This window comes from Triticum urartu, chromosome 1 (assembly GCF_003073215.2).
Source record: "Triticum urartu cultivar G1812 chromosome 1, Tu2.1, whole genome shotgun sequence".
Taxonomy (NCBI): Eukaryota; Viridiplantae; Streptophyta; class Magnoliopsida; order Poales; family Poaceae; genus Triticum; species Triticum urartu.
In genome coordinates this window covers 58823544-58843491 of record NC_053022.1, presented here as the reverse complement: position 1 = coordinate 58843491, position 19948 = coordinate 58823544, and the positions used below count along the sequence as shown (strand labels likewise).

The window sequence follows — 19948 nt, the reverse complement described above, 5'->3', positions numbered from 1 at the left end:
GGCGGCCTTGGGCGGCGGCTGTGAGGCTGAGGGCGGCCTCGGGCGGCCGCGGTGAGGCTGAGGGCGGCCTCGGGCGGCGGCGGTGAGGAGACGGCGGCGAGGGCAAGGGACGATTTGGGGAAGAATTGGTGGCCGGGGGGCGGGGTGGGGGAAACCGCTGTTTAAGTGAAACGTAACGGTAGCGCGTTTCCGGAAACGCGCTATAGCTAAGTTAGCTATAGCGCGTTTACTGAAACCCGCTACTGCTATTCCTTTCTCCTTTTTTCCCTTTTTTCTTTTATTTTTCTTTACATTTTATTTTTTCCCTTTCTCCTTTTTCTATTTCTTTCATTTTCATTTACTTTTCTACTTGTTTTTCACTTTATTTTATTTCCGTTAGCAGCAGCGCTTTACACGTAAGCGCGCTGCAGCTAAGGAGATTAGCAGTAGCGCTGGGCCATTATACGCGCTACTGCTAGGTTGGGCTAGCCATGTGCGCCCAGTTCGAACGTAGCAGCAGCGCTTTTCGCTAGTACGCGCTGCTGCTAAAGTCATAGCAGTAGCGCGGTTTATTCACGCGCGTTGCTACTAAGTAGCAGCAGCGCTTGATTTTGTACAGCGCTACTGGTAAAATTCTGTGTATAGGCTTTTCCCTAGTAGTGTCCTCCACTCTCGTCTCAGATTTGACCCCAAAGTCAAGCGGCAGGCAGCAGCAGCATATTCCCGTGCCACCATGAGCTGGATGGGGAAGCGGGGGTTGGGTGGGGAGAGCCTGCACTGGCGGAGAAGACGGACGAGGTCTGGCGCCCCGGAGCTACCTCGCTGCCGCGTCCAGTCCGACCCTGCCTCCTGCAAGCATGGCGACTTCTTCGACACCGTGTGGGCGGTCCACGACCTAACCACGCCCAATCTCTTCAGGTCAGTACAGTACAGTAGGCAATTTGGGATTTATTTTTTTGGAACTGGAATTTAGGAAATTTTGACACAAATAAATGTGGAGATTGACTTGTTTGGTCAATTAGTTAATCAGCATGTACACCAGAGACAATTTGTTGCAACATTGACACGATTATGTTTTTTATAACACATTGACACGATTATGTGATGTAGAGATAATAAGATATACACATGTTCTATTGCTACTAGAACCCTGGTATGTACCATGGTTTGCGTGGGATAATATAACTGAATCCGTTGAATCCGTTGAGGAGGCCTCGTGGTTATCTTTTTTTTCACATTTCTCACGTAGTGGGTAGTGCCCACTGCCCACCTCGTAGTCGTGGACTCCTGTTACCGAATTATTTGGTGATCTGGCGCTGATTTCTTGGCACGGCCACCAAAAAATTCTCGCGCGCCTACGCACCACGCATCAAATCAGGTCCTAAACTAACCGCCATAGTCTCCTGATCCTCTTTGAAAACAAACACGTCCTCGTTCTTCCAAACTAATCTTACTCGAGGGGTGCCTGGCGTCTCTCTGCTTCCACTCCGACGGGTGGCCAGGAGTTCCTCTGCTTCCTCTGCAATGTCTAATCAATCAGCACGCATTGATCACAGTGGGTCGCCGTGGTATCATTCTCTTGTCCCTCCCCATTCCCCTCTCTCCTCGTCTCTGTCGCATCCCCTTAAGTACTTCTCTTAAATTCTGTCTTGTGTGATTGTACATTATTTCTACATTGCAATTTCTTTTCTGCACAATCCATCGGTAATGATTTGTTGGCGGTTCATAACTTTAGATTGGCACGTTTTCTTGTTGTACGAGTTGATCTTGTTTTCTTTATTTATTTCTAAACTATGTTAGCCGTGAACTAATTTTGTAGAACCTTAAATCAAGGATTTAGCTGGTATGCTCACATAAAGGTTATGTTTTATGTGTTTACTATAGTAGCAACTTTAAGGTGGTTTCACCCATTTTTCGTACAATTCGCTTGGTGCTGCAGTAGGTAATTTTTTGTTCAGTTAATTAAACTATGAATCTATCATATGAATCCACTTTCTTTCTGATTCACATCACAATTATATAGTCGCTACATGAAAAAGTAACTATCTCCAACTAGTATGTGCTTCGGATGGCCATGAATAACCTGAACAGTTCCCTCGGTTTCTGGTTCAGAAAGTTGAAATAGGTATTAATAAACTTGCACATTAGTTAGCTTATTTGGATAGAGCTCGTAATGGCCTTCTTGTTAGTTATGGTCAATGTAGGCCAAATATAGAATTGTTTGATTGATGTTCTCACTATTATAGTATAATTAATGTAAATTACACTTCACATTCATGATTAAATCCAATGCTTATATTATACCTCCTGCTTCCATATATAGCAATGTAGATGCCAACAATAGTTGGATGTACAAAGAGAGACAAGGGAAGTTGATCACTGAAGCTTGGCAACATGGAGTAGATAATTTTCTAGATCATGCGTTCTCATTGCCAGATGCTGCTGTAGACCAAGAATCCCGTTGTCCTTGCAGCAAGTGTTTTTGCCGTTATAAGTGCACAAGGGATGTCATGACCACACACTTGTGAAACAATGGGTTCATGTTAGGAATAAGAGGTCTAAAACTGGTGGATGGGTGGTAGTTACAATTGTTTATTTTGGTCACATCCATGACAAATCTACTTGGTTTATCTATGAAGTGTTGGAAGCTTTGATGATTATGCATATGCTCACTACCGCAAATGCACAAGTAACTAACAAAAAAATTGGGATGGTTTTTGGCAGTGGCGTTTCAAGTGTGACCCATCGGAGCAAGAGAAGGCAAATGGTGTCATGGAGGAGAACTTAACTAGGAAAGTGAAGTAGATGCTGCATGAGGAAAAGGCGGCGGCCATCAAAAGATTAAAGAAGGGACAATTGCCTACATAACAGAAGTGGATGAGGATGGTAATCGCTGGCCAACTAAGGAAGCTTTAATTTCTGCAAAGAGAGTTGACTTTGGTACCCACATTGGTTGTTGTCTACAATGTGAGCAGTGGAGTAGTGCTGAATTTAGAGGGTTCTCTTTAACCAACAAGAGGAACAGACTTGCTAATGGGGACACCGTTTTCCATTGCAGTAGTGCAAGAAATGCTGTCGCCACACTTCAATTCCTGGTACTATTGTCCTGAAACATCTTTCTGCTTACTGGTGACTAGGGTTGTGCTGACATGTGATGTTTATAGTCTTTGGCTGAGAAAGGAGGACTCGACTTTGATGGCATAATGCAACCAATAGCAGATGACTTGGTAAGTTATACCCATCTCAATGGTAGTCTTGCAACAATTGAACCATTAAGTAATGTTTCTTTTGTGTATGATACATAGTCTCCATCATATTCTGAAGGCGGATTTCAAAGGGGACAAGATGATGTGCCTCAACACCAAACCGAAAAGGTTAGTTCATTGTTGTCATGCCTGCATGTGTAGGGATGACCTCTCCTTATTCCACCATTTTTGTGTTTCTCTTTGCATATGTATTAGCACATTTAGACCATATATCAAGAAAGAATTTATGTGTGCAAGTATGGTGGAAGATTTTGGGTCATGGAAAGTAGTAGCAGAGGCAGATCCTTCATATATTTTAATTATAGATTTATGAAAAGAAATGCATGGTTAACTATATCAGCGCATTCCTCTAAAGGATTATATCACCCAAGAGAAATGACTGCTGCTACATGTAAAATACTTGATGGTTGATAGAACAAGTTGATCTACACTTTGAAAGATTGTGGATGTCACCTAGAGGGGGTGAATAGGCGTTTTAAAATGATAACAATTTAGGCTTGAACAAATGCGGAATAAACCTAGTGGTTAATTTGTCAAGCACAAAACCTAAAGCAACTAGGCTCACCTATGTGCAACAGCAACTTATGCTAAGCAAGATAAGCAACTATGCGATAGCAAGATATATGACAAGAAACAATATGGCTATCACAAAGTAAAGTGCATAAGTAAAGAGCTCGGGTAAGAGATAACCGAGGCACGCGGAGACGATGATGTATCCCGAAGTTCACACCCTTGCGGATGCTAATCTCCGTTTGGAGCGGTGTGGAGGCACAATGCTCCCCAAGAAGCCACTAGGGCCACCGTAATCTCCTCACGCCCTCGCACAATGCAAGATGTCGTGATTCCACTAAGGGACCCTTGAGGGCGGTCACCGAACCCGTACAAATGGCAACCCTTGGGGGCGGTCACCGAACCCGTACACTTTGGCAACCCTTGGGGGCGGTCACCGGTACCCGTCAAATTGCTCGGGGCGATCTCCACAACCTAATTGGAGACCCCGACGCTTGCCCGGAGCTTTACACCACAATGATTGAGCTCCGAACAACACCAACCGTCTAGGGTGCCAAGGCACCCAAGAGGAACAAGCTCTAGGGTGCCCAAACACCCAAGAGTAATAAGCTTCTCAAACTTCACATCCACGTATCACCGTGGAGAACTCAAACCGATGCACCAAATGCAATGGCAAGGGCACACGGAGTGCCCAAGTCCTTCTCTCTCAAATCCCACCGGAGCAATTAATGCTAGGGAGGAAAATGAGAGGAAGAACAAGAAGGAGAACACCAAGAACTCCAAGATCTAGATCCAAGGGGTTTCCCTCACATAGAGGAGAAAGTGATTGGTGGAAATGTGGATCTAGATCTCCTCTCTCTTTTCCCTCAAAAACTAGCAAGAATCCATGGAGGGATTGAGAGTTAGCAAGCTCAAAGAAGGTCAACAATGGGGGCAAAAACAAGCTCAAGAGATGGGGAACCATTGGGGAAGAAGACCCCCTTAAATAGGTCCCCACGAATCTGCCCGTTATGTACAGAACAACATAGGAGCGGTACAACCTCTATGAGCACCGGTACAACCGGTAACAGGCAATAAGCGGTACAACCGGCCCACAACCGCCCAACAACCGCACCACAACAGAGACCAGTCCGGTGGTAGAGCGGTACATGACCGGTACAACCTCCGGACCAATTTTGGAGCAGTACAACCGCTCCAAACACCGGTTGTACCGGTCAAGCGGTACAACCTCTCCATGGGGCGGTACAACCTCTCTGTGTAAAACAGGCAAAATCAAAACAGCCACAACTTTCGCATACGAGCTCCGAATTCAACGAAACCAAGTTTGTTGGAAAGCTAATGACAAGGGCTAACACAATCTTGATAGAAATATCAATAAGAAGCAAATGAGAAAAGGACCATAATAAAATGGTGAGAACCCTTCCTCGGATAAGACTGGTAAAACCTCCAACACCGAAAACATCATAGAAGATGCATGCGAACTCCGTTTTCGATGAACTCAAGCTTGTCATCAAGATGACCATAAGCTCTAAGACTCACAAATGGAACCAAACAAGAACCAAGAAACATGATGCAAGGATGCAATGGTTTGAGCTCTCGACTAATGATACGATCAAGCTACTCCCTAGAGAGCCCCCCTTGATAGTACGGCAATTGATCCTACAACCTGGTCTCCCAACTACCACTATGAGACCGGTAAAATAGAAAACCTATCAAGGGAAAACCTTCGCCTTGCACATAGTCCACTTGGCTAGATGATGACGATCTTGACTTCCTCAAGTTGGACCACCTTTCTTGATTGTGTTGGCTCGATGAAGACTAGTTGATTGCTCCCCCATACTCCACTATGGGTGAGCCACTCTTCGGCACATCTTCAAAATTCCATTGACACCACAATGGACGGCAAGCTTCAAGCTTGATTGCTCCCCCATACTCCATTATGGGTGAGCCACTCTTCGAGTTGCTCCACTTGAACTTGCACACTGCAAACTTGATGACGATCACCACTTGATGTCATCCTACATGGGTTGTATGAGATCTTCCTCTTGACGCAAGACCACGGAAACATACCTAACCCCACAAAGAACTCTCACGTAGACCATGGGTTAGTACACAAAGCGTAATGGACAATGCTTACCATACCATGGGATCACTTGATCCCTCTCGGTACTTCTTCTACGCTTTGTGAGTTGATCAACTTGATTCACTCTTGACTTAGTCTTGATCAACATTGAATCTTTCCAACGCTCTTCATTTGGATGATGTCTTGAAGGTAAACATGAATGATCACACAATCTTCTTCTTCAAGACATGCTTGCAATAAGCTCAACTCACACATGACCAATCTTTGGATAATTCCTTGAAAAGCACTTTGGCCATCTCAACTCACACATGACCAATCTTTGGATAATTCCTTGAAAAGCACTTTGGCCATCTCAACTCACACATGGCCAATATTTGGATAATTCCTTGAAAAGCACTTTGGCCATCTCATAAACTCCTTGAAACCAACACATGGACTTCAAGACAATCCTATGGACAAATGCTTCAAATATAACTCAAGGCAACCGTTAGTCCATAGAGATTGTCATCAATTACCAAAACCACACATGGGGGCACCGCATGTCCTTTCACACTTCTATGAGAAAGAAAATGAAGTGAAGACCACACTTGGTAGCCTACAGTTGCCACCATTGTTTCTCTATACATATGCCTATCTAAATTTGTTATTATATCTTATGTGCAAAACTAGATAAACTGAACCATGTTAATTCGAAAATCATCAATAGGCAAACATATAATAGTATGAACAATAGTTTATTTGTACTTCATATATAATTCATTTAGGTCGTAGGGAAAGAATTAGTAGACATTAAAGACTTTAGGCTAACCATCCGGAATATTTTTCTTACAAATACTCTTCCTTTTTAGCTAAGCATTGTTGAACCATGTTCGGTGAAGCCTCTGTACATATGCATTTCAATTATAATACATATGCGTGCAAGGATTGTTTCACATTGGGACAGATGCTGCTAGTATATGCTTTTGACTGTTGCTTGAAACAAGATCACATGCACATCTCTACAAATGTACTTTACAAACTTATTAATGGGAGCTAAACTGACGCTTGCTATCTCTTAAAGCTCGGCCATGCACACTCATGATCACTCTAAATTGTTAGTTTCAAGATTCCAATTAGCTCCATGCTAGGTACTGTATGTGCAGTGTAATCTAAAACATCGTTGGTGTAAATTTTAAGTGAGCTTTTGACAATAAAACTATTTGAATGGAAATTTATAATAACCTCTTTTTGTACATGTCATTCTTAATAAGTTTACTATATGCCCAAACTAGCCAATAGTGTTCTGTTAGTTACTTGTTCGGCTGTGTCATGTGACTGCAAATGTAAGCACTGCTAATAGTAGAGTTGCAGATAGATATGCACTCTACTTGGACAATGTGTATGGAATATGTGTTCCTGCTGATTCATGTTTCCTTTGAAAATTCCATGTGAAGGATCAAAAGGTGAATAGGCAAGCATATTGTTAGATAGTCATACTGTTAAATAGCAGCTAGCAGCTAACCTGTCAATTAGAAAAATTAAGTTTGGTCCATGTAGGTCACTTAAATCTCAGCTGCATTATACTGACAACTAGTCTTGTCATTACATAGGGAATGGGAAGCAGGACCGGAGGCAGTATGAGTCATGGGAATGATGATGATGATGACTACTACGGCAATGAGGGATATGATAACTATGGCGAGGGTGGTCTGTATGGTGATGAGCAGTATGATAACTATGGCGATGAGGGATATAATGACTATGGAGATTAGGGATATAATGACTATGGCGATGGCGATGATGATGATTGGCTATAGAAGCCTAATGATCTTCAACTCATGCCAAAATGAAGTTATGTTAGATAATTGAAACAATTTAACTTATGGATAAATTTGCTTTAGTGGAAAATTTATCTTTTGCAAAATGTGACCTATCTCAGTTACAATTTTGTTGTGCATTTGATATTTGATAATTATGGTTAATGCAATTTGGATGCAACTCAATATTGTGCTTTTGTATGAGATGAATTTGAAATGCCAATATTCTGAGTTATTGCTACACCCCTTGGTGAAAGAAATATCAGATGGGTGAGTAATGCCCTATGGCGGAGCAAATGTCTTGGTTACACAGAATGCCATTGGGCACTTCAAACTGTTGGTGAATTTATAAATTGACGGTGTTCTCTCGCCCGCGACAAACAGGTTCCTGAAGGGCTGTATGCACTGTCGACCATCTAATAAGCTGACGGTTTGTTTCTCCTCATGGTTATAACTAGGTCCGACGGGTCAAATGTACCGTCGACTATTATGAAAACCAACGGGAAGCAATAACCGTTGGAGAGTATATGCTCGACGAAGTACCGTCGGCTATAAATGTCGTCAGGCTAAGATGAGCCATCAGGTCACAATAACATGCCCGACGGCTCACCGTAGGCGACAATATTACCCGACCGTACCATCGGCCATTACTGTAATGGCCGACGAAGCAAGGCCGCCGGGCGATAGCTGACGGTGTACCGTCGGTTCTAGTAATAGTTAACGATGATAGAAAATATCCGACGGTGATTGGACCCTCGGTTATAATGAAATATCCAGTAGTGTAATATATTACAAATAAATGAAGGCAGAATGGTGATGAAGTTAATGGTTGATGATGATGCCTCCTTGATGCGGTAGCGGAGTCCCTTACCCAATTCCCCTCCTAATCCTTCCAGAGGCTAGGGTTCTTTCTTCTAGATGAGTTTCTAGTGGTTATGGGCATCTAAACTCTGATCTGGTTGCACGGGGGAGAAGTAGTTGACCAGATGGTGTCGACGGCACACGGTACGACCGGTGGTAGGAACGCATGCGCTCATACCATGCACCATTAAGCACTCTAGAGTATTCCACAATGCCCTTTATTTTCCTCTTTCCTTTATTGTTTTAAGGTATAATTCATGTTAATTGGCGTGATTTTATCACCATAATTTGACGTTCTTTCCTTAGACTCTCAAATGCTTCCGCAATTCACAACTTAGCGAAAACAGATAAAAAAAGGTGTGAGAACGTGGTAAAAATCCAAAATCCTAGCACTAGGGAATAAAAAAATGATGAAATTTAACTCAAAAATTGGACATCACTTCGGCGAGAAGCTCAACTTGTGCTTCCGTGAGAACCGACGTTGTGCTTCCACAAGAAACACAGCCTGTGATTCCACGAGAACCACAGCTGAGCTTCCAGAAAAGGGAAAAGCACAAATGTGCTTCTTCAAAAAAGAGAAAAGCACAACCTATGTTTCTCAAAAATGTGAAAAACGTAACTGATACGTCTCCAACGTATCTATAATTTTTTATTGTTTCATGCTATTCTAGTATCAATCTTGAATGTTTTATATGCAATTATATATCATTTCTTGGGATTAACCTATTAACCTAGTGCCAAGTGCTAGTTGTTGTTTTTTATCTGTTTATGTTTTTCGAGGAAATCAGTACCAAACGATGTCCAAACGCTACGAAACTTTTTGACGGTTTTTTATAGACAAGAGAGACCCTAGAAGCTTCGGGAGGAGACCAGAAGGCAAACGAGGAGACGGGAAGGCAACAGGGCGCCCCCTGATGCATTGTGCGCCCCTCGTGGCTTCGTTGACCTAATTCCACCTCTATAAATTATCTAAAATCAGAAAACCAACAGAGAGCCACCCGAAATACTTTTTCCATTGCCGCAAGTTTCCGTTCTTCCATGATCCCATTTGGAGGCCTTTTCCGGTACTCTGCCGGAGGGGGAATTGATCACGGAGGGCTTCTACATCAACTTTGCTGCCCTTTCGATGACGTGTGAGTAGTTTACCACAAACCTAAGAGTCCATAGCTAGTAGCTATATGGCTTCTTCTCTCTCTTTGATCTTTAATACAATGTTCTTCTCGATGTTCTTCGAGACCTATTCGATGTAATCTTTTTTCGCGATGTGTTTGTTGGGATCCAATGAATTGTGGGTTTATGATCAGACTATTGATGAATATTAATTGAGTCTTCTTTGAATTCTTTTATGCATGATTATTATAGCTTTGTATTTCTCTCTCATCTATCCGTTTGGTTTGGCCGACTAGTTTGATTTATTTTGCAATGGGAGAGCTGCTTTGTAATGGGTTGAATGTTGCGGTGCTCTATATCCTAGTGATAGAAGGGTACAAGACACGTATTTGTATTGTTGCCATTAAGGGGAAAATAAAGGGGTTTATTTATAGGGATTTTTGTATTCGTGACCCAACTAGGGGCACGAATACAATTGTTCCTTATTTATATTGGTTGGATTTACTTTGTCTACATCATGTCATCTTACTTAAGGCGTTACTCCGTTTCTCACGAACTTAATACTCTAGATGTATGCTAGATAGCGGTCGATGGGTGGAGTAATAATAGTAGATGCAGGACAGGAGTCGGTCTACTTGTTTTGGACGTGATGCCTATATACATGATCATTACCTTAAATATTGTCATAACTATGCGTTTTTGTATCAATTTCCCAATAGTAATTTGTTTACCCACCGCATGCTCTTTGTTCGAGAATGAAGCCTCTAGTGAAAACTATGACCACTAAGTCTACTTTTATAATATATAAAATCCAAAAATACATTACTGCAATTTATTTACCGTTATTTTTTTGTGTTTTATTTATCTATCTACCACTATCACATTTGATGCTTGCAAATAACCATCAAGGGGATTGACAACCCCCTTGACTACGTTGGGTGCAAGTATTTGCTCTTTTGTGTGTAGGTGCTGCTAACGAGGTTTCACGTGGTTCTCCTACCGGATTGATAAGCTTGGTTCTTAGATGAGGAAAATACTTATCTCTACTGTACTGCATCATTCTCTCCTCTTCGAGAAAATGCCAACGTAGCTCACAATTAGCAGTAACTATTCTTCCAGGTTCAGTTTTCTTTTTGACTTTCGGTATTTTGAGTTTTTATTTCTTTTATTATTTCAGTTTTCCCCTGGTATTTTCATGGAAAAAAGCCATAGAAACCTATTAATATGGGTTCTAATTTCAAAGATGTCCAACACGAGAAATCCAACCATGAAAACAATTCGATATTTGGACGTCTGGTTCAAGAGATAATCCATTTAAAAAAGACAAATCTACAAAAAAATACACCTAGGTTCCAACAAGTGGTACATATGCAATGCGCCACTTGCAACGCTAGAGAATGTGAGTGAACTTTGCAAGAAGTACTTCTTAATTAGTGATTTTGGAAAATTTGGTTATTTCTTGCCCTATTGCAAGACAGATCGCCTTATTGGCTGGCCCAATTCGGATTCCAAGAGCTCTTTCCTGCGCATGTTTTTTTCCTGTGTGTTTCATCGTTGGTTTTTATTGTTTTTCTAACATTTGTTAATGTTTCTTTTAGCAGTTTTCTAGGTTTTTCATTTTTTTTCTTTTTCTTACTTAGTATGGTGTAAATACCATATTACACTTTGATGAATATATTAGAGAGAGCATGCGCGATACATAGCATATTTTTGGTTTTAAAATTTGTCCAAAAAAAGAGTGTAATTTTATCTTCTCCATGCACTTTAAAATACAAAAAATGATTTTTTTTCTCTAATCACATGGTAATCACGACCAATAACATTCTACACATGGTCTTCTTAAATTCTACATGCACTTAGCTTACTGGGTGTTGGGTAATTAAAAAGAAGAGGGATGGTGGCTTGCATCTTTCCAATCCATTTTTAATTCACTTCATAATTTGTCATAAAATTTCTATATGTACAATTTTCACCGGAGGGAAAAGTATTAACACAATTCACAACAGTACACACTTAGTGAATATACTACATCAGAGTACGCACCACGAGCTTGCAGCGGACATTAATGTAAAGTACTACATTTTTCTAAATATAAGACGTCTTGTCTGTCAAAGACGTCTTATATTTAGAAATAAAAGAAAAAATGTGTCACAGGTGTATGAATCCATGGTGAATTAATTAATTAATAATGGGGCTCACTGTCACCCCGTTGCTGCAAGGTCCGGTATGGACCTCCATGACCATGAGGCTCCACCGCTGATAAATGAAACAACGTTCTAAACTATATAGTTCCTCCTCCGATGGTCATGGCCTCCTGAGTACGTGGAGCCATCAACCGGATGTTTCAGGAACTCGCTGCAGCCGTAGCAACGTGTGAAGTCAAATCCTTTCCTACAGCCACGTCTAGGATCATCACAGTAGTAATAATAACCACCTGCATAACAAATACAGTAGTAAGAGGTCGTTCAGTGCCAAAATATATAGCAACAAACTGGTGAATAGGGAACAAACACAAAACCAATAAATCGTTGATCTGGATAATATTCGGGGAAAAAGAGTCCACAGTCCTCTATCTCGGCGAAAAAGAGTTTCTTCTTATCCTTGCGCTTGGCGACGAAATTTAGGTGCGTAAAAATATGGCTGCTCTCGTAAAAGAGCCTAGAAAGCAATGTCTCACACAACTCAAACTTCACCTGTTATTTGGGCAAGAAAGTTGAGGAAAATAAAATATCTGGTTTAGAAAATTGTGCAGCTATATATTGAGCATTGTCACAGTAATGTGGTGCACGTAATTGGTGATTGCACTTGCAAACTTGCACAAAACGGGACTTAATAAGATAATCAAACACAACTCTAAGGGAACAAAATATCCAGTACAAAGAAGCACCACTAGAAGAACCAAAACTGGACACAATAAAATGAAATGCCTATTATGTACTGCTAGAAATTCGTAACAAACTATGAATGGAGTTGGCTGCTAATTCTTTTAACTGGATTAACAAGAATTATTATCAGTAGCCACTACAGAATGCTAGAAGTGGAATAGGGATTTCTGTAATCTTCAAAAGGTTCCCTAAGTTTAAGTGAAACACTCATTAATTACACTTCAAGTATTTTGAAACATGCAGTTTGTGCCGCTAATGGTACTAGCTAGTCATCCTAATTTAATATTTTCAGGACTCGCTTGGTTCGGAGAGTTGATGTACAAACCCAAAATCCAAAACCCAGGTTCAAGTCCTCATGGATGCGAGCTTAGATTTCTATTTATACTATCAAGAAACAAAATCCGGTATTCTTCTAAGACTACATACCGGCACGCAACAGAACACCGACTTGCATACAATTTATAAGCAGAAACCAAATAGCAAATGGAAGATAGGAAAATGGCTGCTATACCTTTCTCCTCTTGTTGAAACTCGCTAAAGCCAGTTCTGATAAATAAGTTTGCTCCTTAGTCATCTCTTGCTTCATTATCTTCGCTTCCATTTCTTCTGCTGTAACATGCTTGCAACTACAATGATAGAAACATATTATTAGAGCATTAAACAGACAAATAACGGATTTCTGATTTCTGATATACACCAGTGGATTAAGACCTCACTTCCTTGCTTAGAGTTTCAGTGACAAAAGGGAATGAAGTTCAAACAAAAGAGATAGAAAAGTAAAAGCAAAATCAGCTCGTGAACAACCTTATTATTTAGCCTTTGCACAAACACTCAACCATTGTGGAACGCTGGTAATTTCTGAAAACTGAAAACATAATCCGTTGACTGAAACAAATATTTATCGACCCCCCCCCCCCCCCCCCCCCCCCCCCCCCCCCCCCCCCCCCCCCCCCCACACACACACACACCCCGCCACCTCCCCACACGCACATGGATACAAAATGAGAACCCCAGGTACTTCTATTGGTACAATTTACAGGCAACCCTCCTGCATGAACTGGAGAGAAAAAATGAGCTCCAGTGACCACCCCTCTTGAGCTCATGTTAAGTTGCTGCAGAGCTTTCATATTAAGCTGAACAATTTTGACAATAAGCTGCATTGTTCAATTCAACCAGGTCGCACTAATTGACTAGTGAGGAAGCTTCAAATATCGCTCACGGTCTGTAGCTTCTAACTGCCATTAGCGGTACAGGAGAGCAGGAGGAATTAGCTTCAACATATTGAGGAGTTCGAGCCAATCGCAAGACAATGGCTCCGTAGTACAAGGTCAAGCAACAAAAGAGTGTGTGCATTTGGTCAAAGCCGCTGATAGGGGAAGACTACAACTTGCAGATCTATGGTAAGTCAAATCCAATGCTTGTAAAGAATCAATTTTGCCGAAAGGAAAATTCCGGGATACTACCATATATCAACCCATTGAAGTTCTAACAAATCATGATCATAAAAGTGAAGAGGAAACTGAGCAGAAGATAAGTGCTGGATAAAGTTTGACATGGACCAAAAACAAACAAGTATGCATGAATAATTAATTTCTGGAGTGGCAGGGAGAGACTACCGTATTTCCTCAACTTGGGTGGAGTTGTCCATCATGTACTTGCCGTTCTCATCCATGTAAAGGCTGCCGTGTTCATGGATGTAATTCCTCATAACGACGTTGGCCCGAGCAGCTGCCTTGTAGAACCGTGTGCCTGCGTCGTCGCCCTCCTTGTCCTCCAGCGCGGCTATCTCCTCCGGCGAGATCGGGTCCCCAATGTCCTTGGCGGTGGCCACCAGAGTGCGGTACTTTCCGGACGGATTATCCTCCGGCCGGATGACGACGGCGGATGGCCACGGACGGTTGAGCACAGCGCGCACTGGAGACGGAGCGTCGCTAAAGGGAACAGGCTGCTTGTCCTTCTCCTCCACAACCAAGGAGGGTCGATCTTCCGCACTATCCATGTCGTCGTCGGAAGCGTCAGACAAGCCGGCGAGGGGTTCAAGAAAATCGGCGGCGGACGCAGGAGGAGGTGGAGAATAAATCCATGGTTGAGGGCGGTGGAGGACGACGGGTTGATGCTGGCTCCGACTGCGTTACCATTGTTCCACCCAGCAGTCGGAGTCGGGATCCGATCAAGGGCTGGTTCGCCTCCTCTGGAATTGGGGAATTCGGAGACGGCGGTATGGAGGTTGATGCCGATGCGGCTGCGTTGGGGGGTAAGCAACCACGCCGAATTTCTTGTGTTGCTTTGGGCGCTAAGGGCATCTCCAGCCGCGCCCCTAGAAGGCCTCTCCAGATGATTTTTTCGCGCCGGTGTTAAAAAAACGGCTCAGTCACGCCTTCAGGATTCCGATTTTCGCCGGGCTGGGCCGAAAACAGCGTCGGCGGACTCAGGCCGAACCCGGCGCGCTGGGGGGCGCCCGGGGGCGCCAGGGCGAACTGTTTTGGCGCGAAACAGCCGCGGGCCCGCCGCGTCAGCGACATGGCGCCTCGTCTTCCCCCAACGGCCTCGGTTCCCGCGAGGAATCAATACCAAGGCTGCCGCCGGTCAGCCTTGCCATTGATTCCTCACGGGCGGCGCGTCATGGGACGGCGCGCCGACGCCTCCCCTCCCTCGCACGCGTACACACGGGTGCGACGTGGCTATATAACCGGTTGCCTGCACTCGCCTGTGCCCACACCAGCCCCGTCCCTCGCCGCCACCCAGATCCACCCTCTCCCTACCTCTCCCGAGCGCCGCCGCCCAGCCCCTCCCTCTATCTCTCTACCTCTCCCGAGCCCGTCGCCATGGCGGAACGCTTCCCCAGAGACGAGGCGGCGGCCAACGGCTTCGGCCGCCGTTCACTCCGCGAACAGGAGTCCTGACTCCTGTTCCAGGCGAACATCCCGGCGCCGCCGGATATGCGCGCCGGGCCGACGGGGTGGAGGCTTAGCGTCGGGGGAGTGCCCATTCCCCCGTTGCCCGACGCCGTGGCGAAGCCGAAGTACTTCGCCGAGGAAGTCGAGGTCGTGCGCGCCTCCCTCACCGACGCCCAACTCTCCCTCCTCCAGTACGCCGCCGACAACCACGCGACTTGGGTGGCGTATTTCGAGCGCCGCCAGCAGCAGCGCTTGTTGAAAATATGCCCTAGAGGCAATAATAAATTAGTTATTATTATATCATATTTCATTGTTCATGATAATCGTTTATTATCCATGCTAGAATTGTATTGATAGGAAACTCAGATACATGTGTGGATACATAGACAACACCATGTCCCTAGTAAGCCTCTAGTTGACTAGCTCGTTGATCAATAGATGGTTACGGTTTCCTGACCATGGACATTGGATGTCGTTGATAACGGGATCACATCATTAGGAGAATGATGTGATGGACAAGACCCAATCCTGAGCCTAGCACAAAGGTCGTGTAGTTCGTATGCTAAAGCTTTTCTAATGTCAAGTATCATTTCCTTAGACCATGAGATTGTGCAACTCCCGGATACCGTAGGAGTGCTTTGGGTGTGCCAAACGTCACAACGTAACTGGGTGGCTATAAAGGTACACTACAGGTATCTCCGAAAGTATCTGTTAGGTTGGCACGAATCGAGACTGGGATTTGTCACTCCGTGTAAACGAAGAGGTATCTCTGGGCCCACTCGGTAGGACATCATCATAATGTGCACAATGTGACCAAGGAGTTGATCACGGGATGATGTGTTACGGAATGAGTAAAGAGACTTTCCGGTAACGAGATTGAACAAGGTATCGGGATACCGACGATCGAATCTCGGGCAAGTATCGTACCGATAGACAAAGGGAATTGAATACGGGATTGATTGAATCCTCGACATCGTGGTTCATCCGATGAGATCATCGTGGAGCATGTGGGAGCCAACATGGGTATCCAGATCCCGCTGTTGGTTATTGACCGGAGAGTTGTCTCGGTCATGTCTGCATGACTCCCAAACCCGTAGGGTCTACACACTTAAGGTTCGATGACGCTAGGGTTATAGGGAAAATATGTACGCGGTTACCGAATGTTGTTCGGCATCCCGGATGAGATCCCGGACGTCACGAGGAGTTCCGGAATGGTCCGGAGGTAAAGATTGATATATAGGAAGTATGGTTTTAGCCACCGGAAGTGTTCCGGGCATCACCGGTAGTGTACCGGAACCACCGGAGGGGTCTGGGGGGCCACCAGGTGGGGCCACCAGCCCCGGAGGCATACATGGGCCAATAGTGGGAAGGGACCAGCCCCTAGGTGGGCTGGGGCGCCTCCCCACCAAGGCCCATGCGCCTCAAGAGGAGAGGGGGCAAACCCTAGGCGCAGATGGGCCCTAAGGCCCACCCTAGGTGCGCCCCCTCTCTCTCCCCCTTGGCCGCCTCCCAGATGGGATCTGGGGGCTGCCACCGCCCCTAGGGAGGGAACCATAGGTGGGGGCGCAGCCCCTCCCCTCCCCCTATATATACTTGAGGTTTGGAGCTGCCCAAGACATGTGATTTGCTCTTCGTGTTGGCGCAGCCCTACCCCTCTCCCTCCTCGTCTCTCGTAGTGCTTGGCGAAGCCCTGCTGGAGTCCGCGCTCCTCCACCACCACCACGCCGTCGTGCTGCTGCTGGATGGAGTCTTCCCCAACCTCTCCTTCTCCCCTTGCTGGATCAAGGCGTAGGAGACGTCACCGGGCTGTATGTGTGTTGAACACGGAGGTGCCGTCCGTTCGGCACTAGGATCATCGGTGATTTGGATCACGATGAGTACGACTCCATCAACCCCGTTCACTTGAACGCTTCCGCTTAGCGATCTACAAGGGTATGTAGATGCACTCTCCTTCCCTTCGTTGCTAGATTACTCCATAGATTGATCTTGGTGATGCGTAGAAAATTTTGAATTTCTGCTACGTTCCCCAACAGTGGCATCATGAGCTAGGTCTATGCGTAGTTTCTATGCACGAGTAGAACACAAAGTAATTGTGGGCGTCGATTTTATCAATTTACTTGTCGTTACTAGTCTTATCTTGATTCGGCTGCATTATGGGATGAAGCGGCCCGGACCAACCTTACACGTACGCTTACGTGAGACCGGTTCCACCGACTGACATGCACTAGTTGCATAAGGTGGCTGGCAGGTGTCTGTCTCTCCCACTTTAGTCGGATCGGATTCGATGAACAGGGTCCTTATGAAGGGTAAATAGAAATTGGCAATTCACGTTGTGGTTTTGGCGTAGGTAAGAAATGTTCTTGCTAGCAACCTATAGCAGCCACGTAAAAACTTGCAACAACAATTAGAGGACGTCTAACTTGTTTTTGCAGCAAGTGTTTTGTGATGTGATATGGCCAAAGGATGTGATGAATGATATATGTGATGTATGAGATGATCATGTTCTTGTAATAGGAATCACGACTTGCATGTCGATGAGTGTGACAACCGGCAGGAGCCATAGGAGTTGTCTTAATTTATTTATGACCTGCGTGTCAACATAAACGTCATGTAATTACTTTACTTTATTGCTAATCGTTAGCTGTAGTAGTAGAAGTAATAGTTGGCGAGACAACTTCATGAAGACACGATGATGGAGATCATGATGATGGAGATCATGGTGTCATGCCGGTGACGATGATGATCATGGAGCCCCGAAGATGGAGATCAAAAGGAGCAAAATGATATTGGCCATATCATGTCACTATTTGATTGCATGTGATGTTTATCATGTTTTACATCTTATTTGCTTAGAACGACGATAGCTTAAATAAGATGATCCCTCACTAAAATTTCAAGAAAGGTGTTCCCCCTAACTGTGCACCGTTGTGAAGGTTCGTTGTTTTGAAGCACCACGTGATGATCGGATGTGATAGATTCTAACGTTCGAATACAACGGGTGTAAGCCAGATTTACACAGCAAAAACACTTAGGTTGACTTGACGAGCCTAGCATGTACAGACATGGCCACGGAACATGGAAGACCGAAAAGTCGAGCATGAGTCGTATAGAAGATACGATCAACATGAAGATGTTCACCGATGTTGACTAGTCCGTCTCACGTGATGATCGGACACGGCCTAGTTGACTCGGATCATGTTTCACTTAGATGACTAGAGGGATGTCTATCTGAGTGGGAGTTCATTAAATATTTTGATTAGATGAACTCAATTATCATGAACATAGTCTAAATTGTCTTTGCAAATAAGTTGTAGATAAATAGCTCACGTTGTAGCTCCCTGTTTCAATATGTTCCTAGAGAAAGATTAAGTTGAAAGATATTGTAAGCAATGATGCGGACTAGGTCCGTAGTCCGAGGAGTGTCCTCACTACTACACAGAAGGCTTACGTCTTTGATGCACCGCTCGATGTGCAAACCCCTACAACGTCGTCTGTGAATGTTTTGAACACCTGACAGACACATCCTGATGACTACTTGATAGTTTAGTGCACCATACTTCACGGCTTAGAATCGGGATTCCAATGACGTTTTGAACGCCATAGAACATATGAGATGTTCCAAGAGCTGAAATTGGGATTTCAGGCTCATGCCCGTGTTGAGAGGTGTGAGACCTCTGACAAGTTCTTTTGCCAACAAGATGGAGGAGAATAGCTCAACTAGTGAGCATGTGCTCAGAATGTCTGGGTGCTACAATCACTTAAATCAAGTGGGAGTTAAACTTCCAGACAAGATAGTGATTGATAGAGTTCTCTAGCCACTATCACTAAGCTACTAGATCTTCATGATGAACTATGACATGCAAGGGATGGAGTTGATCCCGGAGCTGTTTGCGGTGCTTAAGACCGCAAAAGGTAGAAATCAAGAAGGAGCATCAAGTGTTGATGGTTTAACAAGACCACTGGTTTCAAGAAGGGCAAGGGCTAGAAGGGAAACTTCATGGATGGCAAACCAGTTGCCGCTCCAGTGAAGGAACCCAAGGTTGAACCCAAACTCGAGACTAAGTGCTTCTATTGTAAAGGGAACAGTCACTGGTAGCGGGATTACCCCAAATGCATGGTAGATAAGAAGGCTGGCAACTTCAACAAAATTTATACGTGTCATTAATGTGTACCTCACTAGTACTCCCAGTAGCACCTGGGTATTGGATACCGGTTCAGTTACTATTATTGGTGACTTAAAGCAAAAGCTACGGACTAAACGGAGACTGGCTGAGGGCGAGGTGACGATGTGTGTTTCCAAAGTTGATGAGATCACCATCGCACACTCCATCTGCCTTCGGGATTAGTATTGAACCTAGATAAGTGTTATCAGGTGTCTACGTTGAGCATGAATATGATTAGATCATGTTCATTGCAATACGGTCGTTCATTTAAGTTAGAGAATAATGGTTATTCTGTTTACATGAATGATACCTTTCATGGTCATGCACCCTATGTGAATGGTTCATTGAATCTTGGTCGTGGTGATACACATGTTCACGCCAAAAGATGTAGAGTTAAT

At 44.2% G+C, this 19948-nt stretch overlaps 1 protein-coding gene across 1 annotated transcript; it reads right to left on the bottom strand.

The window, feature by feature from the left end:
- Window positions 1-11881: 11881 nt before the first annotated feature.
- LOC125532705 lies at window positions 11882-14743 on the bottom strand. Its single transcript, XM_048696657.1, has 4 exons — window positions 14107-14743; window positions 13002-13116; window positions 12169-12298; window positions 11882-12039 (listed from the first exon to the last, which is right to left on the bottom strand). The coding sequence occupies exons 1-4, from the start codon at window positions 14487-14489 to the stop codon at window positions 11882-11884; spliced, it is 786 nt and encodes a 261-aa protein (XP_048552614.1). The 5' UTR covers window positions 14490-14743.
- Window positions 14744-19948: the final 5205 nt, after the last annotated feature.

Excerpts from the sequence above, each read along its gene's own strand:
- LOC125532705 (XM_048696657.1), bottom strand. The coding sequence starts at position 14,489 with ATGGATAGTGCGGAAGATCGACCCTCCTTGGTTGTGGAGGAGAAGGAC. Across the intron at positions 12,299-13,001 it reads GTTTCAACAAGAGGAGAAAG|GTGAAGTTTGAGTTGTGTGA; the intron begins GTATAGCAGCCA and ends CCCAAATAACAG. Across the intron at positions 12,040-12,168 it reads TTTCGCCGAGATAGAGGACT|GTGGTTATTATTACTACTGT; the intron begins GTGGACTCTTTT and ends TTTGTTATGCAG.